Source organism: Humulus lupulus, chromosome 8, assembly GCF_963169125.1.
Source record: "Humulus lupulus chromosome 8, drHumLupu1.1, whole genome shotgun sequence".
Taxonomy (NCBI): domain Eukaryota; kingdom Viridiplantae; phylum Streptophyta; class Magnoliopsida; order Rosales; family Cannabaceae; genus Humulus; species Humulus lupulus.
In genome coordinates, this window is record NC_084800.1 from 83,370,871 (window position 1) to 83,383,625 (window position 12,755).

The following is a 12,755-nucleotide window of genomic DNA, read 5'->3' on the forward strand; positions in this document are numbered from 1 at the left end:
ATGACTACTATACTAATCTTAAGAAAACGTACATATAAAATAATCATAACTTTATTTAAAAACTGTAAAGTAAAGGTTAAATACATAAAAATTCATTTAGGATATGAGATCCCATTGTTTTGAAAACAAAACATAACTTAAATAAATTGGTTACAAAATTAAGTGCGGAAAAATAATAATACATAGAAATCATAACTAAAAGACTTAAAAACTTCATCCTCGAATCGAACGCGCAATCCACCGATTCCATCCTGCCTCAATACACATCCTCAAGCTGCCAAGAATCTTTTCGCTGCCATAACTATTTTCCTGTACATATAAACATAAAGGAATGAGCCTAATGCCCAGCAAGGAAAAACTACTAACCACATAAACATACACATATAATCATGTCATAACATATGCTAAAAACATATCATAACATATACTATATAAGACTATACTAATAATGGCCATTATGACATGTGATAAACCATCTACGTCCCCTGTCTAATATTTGAGGTAGGTTAGATCACATGTAGTGTATGATAATCCATCTACGTCCCCTGTCTAATATTTGAGGTAGAGTAAATCATAACATAACATATAAAAACATAAACTTATCATAACATATTAAACATAACATAACATAAAAACATAACATATCATACAAACATACAAGATCTAGCCTATTTTCCTTACCAAAATACCGGGATGATGAGAACAAGGTCAGGATTTTGGAACACTCCTAAAAATCATTAATAGAGATGTGAGTTTTCCAAAAGAAAGAGATGAAGAGGAATGAACTAAACCATCGAGAAGATACTTACCAACAAGAAATCTCAAGTTCGAAGAACTTAGATGCCTAACCAAGAATAGAGAAGATTGGGTTAGGAATTGAGTAGAGAAAAACTATAAGAACTAATGAAACAATACAGAAAAGGAACTAAGAATAGGAATACCTTTGAAATTGCTATGACCGAACTACACCTCGAAACCGAAATACACTCTATGAACCTTACTTCCCAAGTGTCTAATAAGCTTAGAATGACAAAGCTTATAACCCCAACCCAAGTGTTTATCACTCTATAGTCTCACTAGCACCTAGAAGGCTCTGATCAATGCTTGAAGAATGAATGAAAAAACTTAGTGCTAGGTCCTATTTATAGAGTTCTAGGAATAAAAATCTTCTAATTATAATTCAAATTTAAATTTAAAATAGAATCCTAAGGAATAAAAATCTTCTAATTATAATCCAAATTTAAATTTAAATTTAAAATAGAATCCTAAGGAATAAAAATCTTCTAATTATAATCCAAATTTAAATTTAAAATAGAATCCTAACTTCTAACTTTCTAAATCCCGTAACTCTAAATTAACCTACAGTAAAATCAACATATCTGGAGCTGTAGGACTCCGATTTAGAATATCTTTATACCGTTAGAAAGCTAATTAAATTATCTACAACTTTTTAGAAATACTATTTTCGAAATTCATAATATAACTGGGTCAAAAATAGGTCGGAAATTACAGTACCCTAAAGTCACGAAAAAAAAATCTATTTAATTATCTAAATAACAACCTAATCCACAAATAAATAAAATTGTGAGTCTAAATATCTAAATAAATATCATGCTCCTAACAGATTCTGGTGAAAACTAAGTCTTATATTTCTCTTATTAAAATAATGATTCCTTAATAATCATGCATATGACAAGTGTCATAATCCTATTGGCTCTATCTAAACCTTAGGTTATAATAATCATCATATTAATTACCAGCAATATTAATCAAACCTTATGTTATAATTAATATTCTTAAACTATAGGTTAAACTTATAAAATTCATAACTATTGCTAGGAGTTTCCAACTAAATCCCGGCTTGAACCAAAATCTACAATAATAAACATACTATAACTACTACTAGCTATTACTATTACTACTATTATCTAACTAGCTAAGTAAAGTTCTTGGACTCTACATAACCCTAGCCCTAATTTTTTCAAGAGCCACCCGCCCCCTTTCTTTCTCTCTTTCTCCCTTCTCTGAGTTCTCTCTACCCATCCCTCTCTTTCACGACCAGCCACACCACACCACACCACCCACCCATCCCACGACAACCTCGACCCCCCTCTCTTTATCTCGCCTCACTCCCCGAAAACCATGACCCTCTTACTCTCATTCTCGGAGCCTCTCACTCTGTTTCCAACGTCGACCCAGACCCTCTCCTCTCGAGTCTCTGCGGCTAGAAGGAGCTTCTCAAACATAAGGAGCCTCTCAAACACAAGCAGCCTCTCCTCTTTGTCACTCTCGGCCATGGAGGTCTCCTCATGGTGAGATTTTTCTTTTTTTTTTTGTTATTTTTTCAATATCATTATTGTTTGTGTTTTATTTGCTTGCCTCTATCATGTTAGCATCTGTTTGTGCTTAATTTTTTTCACAAAAATGTTGTTACATGGGTTGAACTTGAAGATGATTCTACTATGTTAGCATCTGAAATTGATTTTTGATTTCTGTTTGTCTTTGTTGAAGATGATTCTATCTATTGTGTAAGGTAACTTCAGTTTCGTTTTGTGTTGCTTTGCTAATGCTAATTGCTATTGTGGTCAACTTCCTTAGCTATATAGTTGTTTGGCTTCTATGCTAGTTTTTGAGTTTTGAGTTGTTTAATGTATAGATTGAGATTCTGTTTATCCAGTTTGATGTATTGTTTAAAATTTTTACATAAATGATAATTTTTTTTGATGAAATGCTTGTTTCTCTATTTCTTTTTATAAAATAGGGTATTAAGTATGTATGTGTGTATATAATATTTTTATACATGCTTGTTTGTTATGATATTGATGATGAGTTTATGTTCATTTTTTTTTTGTTTTGCACGGAGAGAAGAAATAGGAAGGAAGTGTGGTTGATCTATTTTTTTTGGACTTTTTTTATTATATGATATAATCAATATTTGTAAATTTGTATTTAGTTTAAATTTAATTAAGATTTTAAAAGTATATAAAATAATAGAATTTAATTAGATATTAAAACCTAAATTCACTTTAAAAAACCCAAATAAAAAAGGCCTTTTATTTTACAAATATAATAGAAATGATAGGAAATCCAACACCTCATCTAAAAACTTAACTTAATAAAAATTGACAAAAATGATATTTTTAATATTTAAAATGATAAATTTTAATTTAAATTTGGCCTAAGGCCTGATTCAGGTGAAATTTAAATCCAATTGAAGCCTGTCCAAAACCCGAATCCCGAACCCACAATAAATCCAATTGAAACCTGTCCAAAACCCAAAACCCGGATTTGAATTGGATTAGATAGTCATTTTTTTTAATTAGACAAAAAAACTCGAACCCAAAATCCAAAACGACTCAAATACGAACCGTGTGCACCCTTACATATATTGCTATCTCTCTCTTCTTTTAATTTTGTCGCTATTTTTTTTTTTTTGGGCCTCTCTCCCATTCCATGCTCTCAAGTCTCAACTCATCGCCATGCCTTTAGATTCCCTCGATAAATCTCCTTCCACCGCTGCCGCCGCCGCGGACGACGACCTTCCTCCGCCAACGCAGCCTCCGCCGCCCCGTCGGAGGGATAGGAGGGACGATAGGGATTTGGATCGTCCCCCTTACCGCCGCGATTATGGAGACCGGAGCTCGCCGCCGCCGCCGCCGTTGAGGGACCGGGACAGGGATAGAGACTATAAGCGGCGCCGGAGCCCTAGCTCTCCGCCGTACCGTGAGCGGCGATATTCTCCGCAGCCTTTCAAGCGGTCCAGGCGCGTTAGTCCTCGCGGAGGTTATGGACCTGAGGATAGGTCAGAGACATTCATTCCTTCTCTCTCCCTCACTATTGATTTCACTTTTTTTTGTTTGATTTCTTGGTTTTGAAATTGAGCTGATTTTGTATTTTATTTTTTATTTGAGAAACAATAGCTTCGAGAATGGATATTATTATATGAAGTAAGAGTACAAAAGTTGTATCAGATGTTTGTAGTCTTAGAATTACAAGTATACCAATTCCTAAGTAAAAGATAAATCTTTAGTATCAAACACCATTGAGCCACCCCCCAATAGTTGACTCTGTCGCATAATCACTACTAAATTATCCTTCACATCTTTGAAAACTCTTATTCCTTTCCATCCACGAAGACCACCATATCCCTATGATTGCCTCATTCCACAACTGTTTTCTTCCCCCCCCCCCCCCCCTTTCTACCTTGGAATTCAGCACCAAACTATAGCACAGTCTTGCATTGACGAAGCCAAACCCAAGACAAACCAAACTCCTTAAGGAACCTGGACCAAAGCTCTGTTGCTGTAGTGCAATGCAGAAGTAGGTAATCCAAAGACTCATACAGCCAGCTGAAAAATTTAACCTTTGGTTGAATTAGAACTTTCCAAACAGTCCAACAATCTTGTAAAGGTAAACTACCCTCTAACGTAGTTGATTCTCTAAATAAAGATCCGTAAGATGACATCTCAGAACTTTTTAGTTTTCATGAATCAAGCCCTTCTATCTTTTAGTGCCTTCCAAGATCTATTCGATCCCAACCATAATTAAACTAGAAACCTGCTCTACCTCCCAATTTATTTAAATTTCTAATGAAATTCAAATTTCATGAGTACTGCTTAGAAAACTCTCTGTTGATCTCACAGAATGAATACTCATGTTGTGAGAATTAGACAACTTATACAACAATAGAAAGCTTTGTGCTAGGAATATTTTCTGTAATCACAAATGCTCCAAAAATTTGATCTTATCCCCCTTCCCTACCTTAATTTTAAATGTTTGAAGAATTCCTCATAGCGCATTGCAATGAACTTTCAAGGATATAAGTATGGTACTTGTCTAGCCTCTGAATCACACCATTCCATTACCGGAGCCTTAATCATTAGCTTAGCAAATTTGGTAGATGGTTTTAGCAAAATCTCTAAATGACTAAAATTATGTGCATATTCAATCAATTTGGAGAAGTGGTGTTAGTTCCTATCAATTTTGACTCTCTTTCAGTTTTATTGTGGATGATGCCATAGTAAGTACTTTCCATTTGTTTAGAATATTCGTTTCTTTTAGTAAGATTAGCCTGAGTCATTGGAAATCTATGAAAATTAAGGCATGTTTGATAGTTATATTTTAAAACAGCTGCATGTACTGGATAGTTGTGTGATAACACTAACAGCTAGAGGCAATGTTTGAACTGTCAAGCTTTTCTGTCTTCTTTTCCTTTCTATCTCATACTTTAGACTACTTGGAAGTACTTGCTTGAATGGTGACAATTGCTAAATCTTTCTAGAAGAGAGGATATTTGAAAGTTGAGGTTTCTCTAGTTTGTTTGTGTCATTGCATCTCATCCTTTTCCCATCTCTTAAAATCATTTTTATTAAATGTTGGAATTAGATTTTTTACTTTGCTCTTGTCATGTACTTTGATGTAATGCTCTTTTGGTAATTTAGATGTTATGAATCTTGAGATTGACCTTGTTACGAACATTCAAAAAATTATTTGGTGATGCTTTGATTATTAGTATTAAAAGTACCTTACGGATGAGTTGTTTGACTGAATATGATTTTCAAAGCTATGCTGATTTTGAGTTAATTCTTTTTATGAGGTTCAGGTTTGGATATGATTACAATGGTGGATATGAGCGTGGGATGGGAGGAAGGCCAGGTTATGCTGATGAGAAGTCTCATGGTCGATTTATGAATCGTTCAATGGGTGGCTATCATCATGGGCCAACTGGTATGTTATACTGGTCTGTTTATCCATTATGTTTCCTGACTTCTATCAAATCACGCAGAATAATATTTACTTTTATTTAGGGCTTAGTGGTGACTGTGATGTAGCTTTGCTTATTAAGGCAGGAATAGGCTTTGTGAAGTCACATTTGCTTCTATTTTTTTTATGATAATAAATTAGCCATCAGACATGATATCTTGGTTTATAGAGTGTTAAACTAAGTTTAGTGGAAGTGTGATTGTTGACAAGATTAGATTTTATATTGAATTTGGTTTAATAACCTATGGATTTGCTGTCTGCCACATATTTCTCATTGACCATTGTTTGACATTTATTTAACATTTTGTGATACAAAACTCCTATTTTATATACCTTATTTGCTGACATCTCCTATTTTATATACATACATACACACAAACATACACACATACATACGTACGTACGTACGTACGTACGTACGTGTGTGCATTTCTCATTTCTGCCGTTACTTCTAAACTAAGTTATTGATCATTGTGTGTGTATCGTTAATCCTTGGGATTATATATTGACAGACGTTGGATTTAATCGTGGTGGTTATGCTGATTCATCAAACAGAGGGAATACACAAAGGTTAGCTACTTAGCTTTAGCTAGTCTTGGATTTTTGTTAAAAGTTCAAGTACACTAGGATTGTTTGTTATATTATTTTTAATCTAAATATTATACACACTATCTCTGCCATGTATGGACTTAATTTCTGATTTCAAATGTTTGGATCTATGTGGGGTAATTGCACATTTGTCTAGGCACGCACTTGCTTGACGAGGTTGGAATTTTTTTGTTGGTCTTTCCACCAATAATATGTATGTTTGCTTTAATGTTTGAAATGGAGTCAATATTCTCAGGAGGCTATTCGATCCTGGAACTTTGTTGACATGACTATTAATTTCATCTCTTTATGCTTTGTGTGCATTTCCCTTTTTAAATGTCATTACTTGTTCATAGATTGAAATAGAAATATAGTATATTGTCAAGTTGAATTTTTTTTGTTGGGGTAGGGATATATAAAGGTCATTTGGCTCAGCGATGTTCACTTTTCTTATTATTCCATAATCTGGACTAGCTTACCTACATCATGCAACAAAATTTTCAGAGAGGGGTTGATGTCCTATAAACAATTCATTCAGGAGCTTGAAGATGATGTATTACCATCTGAAGCTGAGCGCAGGTATGTCCCTTTACTTGGAATCTTGATAGGATGGATGTTTATTTTTACTGTGAAATGATGCAGGTATGTCCCTTTCAGGTATCAGGAATATAGAACGGAATACATTTCCACTCAGAAGCGTACTTTCTTTACTACTCATAAGGACGAGGAGTGGTGCGTGATCTAGTTTCATTGATTCATATGATTTCTTTTTGCATTGCTATGGTTCACACGTATTTTTTTGAGTTGCCCTTTCTTTTTTCCCTTTTATTATTTTTTCTTTCACTTGTCTTCTGACTTGACTTTTGTGCTGATGAAGGTTGAAAAACAAGTATCATCCTACTAATTTAGTTGGAGTCATTGAAAGGTTTGTCAAACAAAATAGTGAAAATAATTAGTTAAAAATCTAGCTACCATTGCTCTCTAAGTTGCCCCATTTGTTATTTGTGTTAAACAGGAGAAATGAACATGCACGGCAGGTGGCAAAGGATCTTTTGCTTGATTTGCAGAGTGGAACATTGGACTTGTATGCTCCCCCTCAAATTCTCTTCCTGTCTCCCCCTATTAGGTTTGGCATAGACTGTAATGTAATGATCACATTTATAATACAGGAATCCTGGTGTAACTGCCTCATCATCAAGCAAATTAGGACAAGCAAGCGAGCCAAATTCTGACGATGAAGCAGCAGACGCTGGTGGGAAACGAAAGCGACATGGTAGGGGTAGAGCTGATGACGTTGATTTTTCAGCTGCTCCGAAGGCCCACCCAATCAGTTCTGAACCTAGACGAATAGATGCAGACATAAATCAAGCTCTTGCTCTCCTACGTAAGCTTGATAATGAAAAAGGGATCAAAGATCATATTTTAAAAAATGTTGACTATGATAGCGAGAAACCTCATGGTGGATCTGGTCAAATAGTTATTATACGAGGTTTAACATCTGTTAAAGGACTAGAGGGAATTGAGCTGCTCGACACATTTATTACATATCTCTGGCGTGTTCATGGGGTAGATTATTATGGCATGGTTGAAAGTAATGAAGCTAAAGGTTTTAGGCATGTGAGACCTGATGGAAAGAATCATGAAGAAACAAATGAATCTGGTGCTGAGTGGGAAAAAAAACTTGACTCATTTTGGGAAGAAAGGTTGAAAGGTCAGGATCCCTTGGAAGTGATGTCTGCCAAGGAGAAGATAGAAGCAGCTGCAAATGAAGTTTTAGATCCATATGTTAGGAAAATAAGGGATGAAAAGTATGGATGGAAGTATGGCTGTGGAGCTAAGAGTTGTACAAAACTTTTCCATGCTGCTGAGTTTGTTCATAAACATCTGAAGCTGAAACATCCAGAGGTCGTGATGGAGCTTACTTCCAAAATGCGTGACGAAATATATTTTCAGAACTACATGAAGTAAGTTTTATATCTTTTCTTCTTTGTTCATTGGTTTGTTTTTCTAGGAATTTATTTGTGAATTAGTTGCTACCTTCATATCTTTGCAGTGATCCAGATGCTCCTGGTGGAAAACCTGTCATGCAGCAAACTCAGGTGATTTGTATTCTTTTATGCTATCTGTTCTAAGCTGGGAAGGATGATAAATTTCTGATCTGAAATTCGCTTTTGAAGTTTCTAAATAATAATATAATTTCTGCAGCTTTTTTTTTTCGCTGTTTCACCTCCCAACTGAAAAGACTGGACATATATATCACCCTGTGCTATTCATTTGTAGAATATGACTTCAGTTACAATGTAGATTCATGAGAAAAAAATTACAAATCCTTTACTTGTGCCATTTGTAGAACATGTCCTCTGTTACTATGTAGATTTCTATAATAATAATAATATAAAAAGAACCAAATTATAAGTGTAATAACTGTTTCTGGGTCCTTGTGTTTTTATTTTTTAAAGAAACAAAACTACTAGATTAAAACAGAAATTTACAAACAAAGGAAAAAGCAGGAAAGCCACCTACACAAAATGCAATCCCAAATCCCAACTCAAATACAGTGAAGCCTCCCACTCTCTTAAAGGTCAAAAAAAGGAAGTGATGAGACCCCTTTCTTATTAAAAGAAAAAAAAAAGGAAAAAAGAAACTGAACTTGGTATTGATGGTTAAAAAAATTCAAGTCTGATAGACAATCAGACTGTAGTAGTTTACACAAAAGAACTCCAATCTGTATCTAAATCAGCAAATAACAACCCCTTACAAATTTTATACATTTAAATAACCAAATATCTATCCAATATCTAACTAATCCCACAGATTTTTTTCCAAGAGATTCTCCAACATCTTCAAAAAATTCTGTTCCGATCTAACCAGATTATCCAACAAATAGCCATGGCAGTTACATTCCACAACTTTTGTTTTATCTTGTCTCTTGAAATAAAATAACCTTAAAACCAAAAATGTTACAAGGAACTGAAAACTTCATTCTTTCCCATAATGACTCAAAATGATTCTTGCATTCCTCAAGGATATTATAATTTTTTTTATATAACCCAGAACTTCTTTAGCTTTGTTTGTCCTCAAGAACCTTACTGACCCAGAAAACTAGGGGTTACCATGCGTGCAGTGGTGGAACTATATTAGAGTTGGAGGGGGGCCTGGCCATGGCCCCCCAAAAAATTAACATATACATTCATATAGATATATGAAATTAAGGAATTAGTTTTATTTATTGAGCAATTTGTTTAAAGAATTAATTTAGCCCCCGTTGATTTTTGTTTCACGTTCTGCCACTGCATGTGTGCACCAACTCCTGGACTCAGGAGATATCACAAGTGCCATTCCATCCAGCCAACATATTCCCACAATTCATAACTGCTTCTTGGTATGGACCAACCCAACCTAAACTCTTTTAGAAATTTCAACTACAGAAACAGCCTGAACTCATTGAATGAAAATGGGAATTCATCTTCTTTCTAACAAAGAACACACCAATTGCAACAGACTTCCAAATAAATTTAAATGGCTTAAAGAACGCAACTGGATTATCTTTTAGAAACCTGCAAAAAATCGATTAGCAAGAAAACCCAGGTGCAGAATCTAACTACCCTACTGGTCTATCTTCAATACTACTGCAAACAGCCACATTACCCAAAAATTTAAGCACACCAATTACACTGTCTTGAGCCACCCAAAAATCTGAAATCAACCCATCATTTAAAGTTCAAATTCTATATAAGGCTGCAAATAGGTTTCCCAAAGCTCTTTACCCATAGAAAGTCCCATTACCCAGGTGGGTCTCACAAAACTATGAAACAACAATCTATAGACCTAAACTGCAAGAATAGGGAAACAATAATCTATGAGTAAAAAACTGTTTAGTTTAGGTTTTTTTAGCTTATGTTTTTGTTGTCTCTGCTAGGATACGTTGTTCTTTTTTTTTTCCATTTTTTTTTTTCATTAATGCTTTTGTTTTTTATCCAAAAAAATATCTATGAAAATTTTGGTAAAGAGAAGATTTTATTCTAACTTAATTGAAAGAAAAGGAAAACATCACGTGAATTGGCTTGGAATACTTGGTAATTGGCTGGTCATTGTCAAATTGCATGGGGAACAATTGGATAGCGTCAATATATGTAAATATATATTTCATTTTTATGTTAGTGCTTGGGTTGTGCTTCAAGTATTTACTTAAGCATGATTACCTACTCTGGCTCTCTCTTTTGCTTACTTTTGCCATCTTACAGAAGGACAGACCTCAGAGGCGGAGGCTGGGTATGGAAAGCCGACTGAAAGATGATCGTCCTCAGAGAGATCATGAGAGGATTGATGGTGTTAACGATGGAGAACGGTTTGATAATCCTGAGAATTCTCCCAGCCGACAGTCAAAAGCTGGTGGCCTAGAAATGGGTACTCAAGATGAATCAATGTATGATGCATATGGGGGACAAGGCATGGGTGGTGTTCCTCCTTTTGCCTCAGATATGCCTTCTGTATTGATGCCTGTGCCTGGTGCTGGGTTGGTTACCATTCATTAATTTTTTTTTCCAATCTTATTCGTTTTTATTTTATAGTGAACAGTGAATGGCAAAATCTAACTGTAATTATTATAGGCCTTTGGGACCATTTGTTCCTGCCCCACCTGAAGTTGCAATGCAGATGCTAAGGGACCAGCCTTCAGTGTATGATGCTAGTGGTAGAAAAATGCGGTCTGGTCCTCATATCGGAGGACCAACACCGATTCTAACTGTTCCTCCATCTTTCAGGCAGGATCCTCGGCAAATGCGAAGGTATGCTTTTCTTTCTTTCTTTTTTTAATCTAATTGTGTTGTTATTATTGCATGATCTCAACAAAGTATTGATATGCTTTATATTATAACCATTGTTCCTGGTGCAGTTATCAAGACCTTGATGCGCCTGATGATGAAGTCACTGTAATCGACTACCGAAGTTTGTAGGTTTTTGTGGTTTCATCAATGCCATTTCACTCTAGAAGGCTTCTTTTCGCAAAGGAAGTTTGATCTGCATAAAATGAACTCCAGGATGTGGACTGTAGACCCTTATTTCAGAATTCGGTTTTGGTTTTTTTTTCCTTTCAAGTGAACTTAAGTGGGTGGCATCATGTACCATATTGTAGGATGGTAGTTGTATCAACGATGCCGTATAGGGTCTCTGCTATCATGATCTTCTGATTGTAGGATTGTCTAACTGAAGTCTCATGATTATTACTTGTAATTTTAAATTTTCTAAATTGTAAGTATAGACTTTCGATAAAATTATGCAGGTTATTCTTTCTTGAAAAAGTCTGGAACGTGATTGTATGTTACCGAAGTCTTTTGATTCTTCATTTTTTATTCATATGGAATTAAAACATTTTCTTTTTAAGAAAAAAAAGTGTTGGGATCACTTGTCCTATATATAAATATAGATATATAATTATTATAATATTTGTTATGATCGAGTAACAACTTTTGTTTACGGATGTTCCTTTTTAGCCATTTTGTTTTATTCATTCTTGATTGTTTCAAGTATTGCTGACCAATTTTTGAAATCAATACTTTTGGCATTACATAGAATGTAACTAGCCTTAATCTCTTTGTAATTATATAACCCTTCTTTTTCTTTTAATCCAGTAGTTTGTGTTCTAGTTAGAATTAAAAATTTATGGGCATTCTAATTGGCATTAATATTTGTTATTGTTGTTAATATTTTCATATAGTGACACGTGGCACACATTAAAGAGTAATTAGGTCTTCACTGAAGTTGATTAAGTCCCCTGTAGCTTGCTTCAAGCTTCACGGAAGGTAAGCCTTGCCTTCAATCACAGTTCACTGTCACCGGAGTCGTGTCCTCGTGAGAATGCTACTTCTCGAGGACTAGCTATAGGATATTGTTCCAAGTCTTAGTACAAGGCTATTTCCCTTATTCAAATCTTTCAAGTCTGTGAGATTCATCTTTTGGACATGGAGTAAAACTGCTAGGTGTCAAGTACAATGACTCTGTAATATCTGTTTTTTTGGAAAGACAATTTCGTAATTTTTCTATTGTGTGCATCTTTGTCATTTTTTTCTTTTCCTTTGATGGAATATTAGATATGTATGATTTCCAATGGCAATAAAATTCATGGTTTCTCGTGTTTGAGATTTTTGTGGAATCACGGCATGAGAATAATGTCAAGTGAATAAATAATGGCTCGGGTTAAGTTGTTATTTATTTAATTAAAAATTATTATTATGGGCATAATAGTAATAATAATAATATGCATGAAATTATTTTATCATATTATGTGTAATTTTTGGTTTGCCATAATATTATTATTTAATTGAATTAAATAATAATAACTAATTGAATTTGCAAAAAAGACCATAATACCCTCAAGTTTGGGATTGGTTCAAGGGACATTTTAA

At 34.5% G+C, this 12,755-nt stretch overlaps 1 protein-coding gene across 1 annotated transcript; it reads left to right on the plus strand.

The window, feature by feature from the left end:
- Window positions 1–3,402: 3,402 nt before the first annotated feature.
- LOC133797972 (serrate RNA effector molecule-like) lies at window positions 3,403–11,690 on the plus strand. The gene is made up of 12 exons (XM_062236121.1): window positions 3,403–3,802; window positions 5,603–5,727; window positions 6,276–6,333; window positions 6,856–6,930; window positions 7,009–7,083; window positions 7,229–7,276; window positions 7,367–7,435; window positions 7,521–8,315; window positions 8,405–8,450; window positions 10,596–10,867; window positions 10,962–11,138; window positions 11,246–11,690. Exons 1-12 carry the CDS (start codon window positions 3,480–3,482, stop codon window positions 11,304–11,306), a joined length of 2,124 nt encoding a protein of 707 aa, XP_062092105.1. The 5' UTR covers window positions 3,403–3,479; the 3' UTR covers window positions 11,307–11,690.
- The last annotated feature ends 1,065 nt before the right edge of the window (window positions 11,691–12,755 follow it).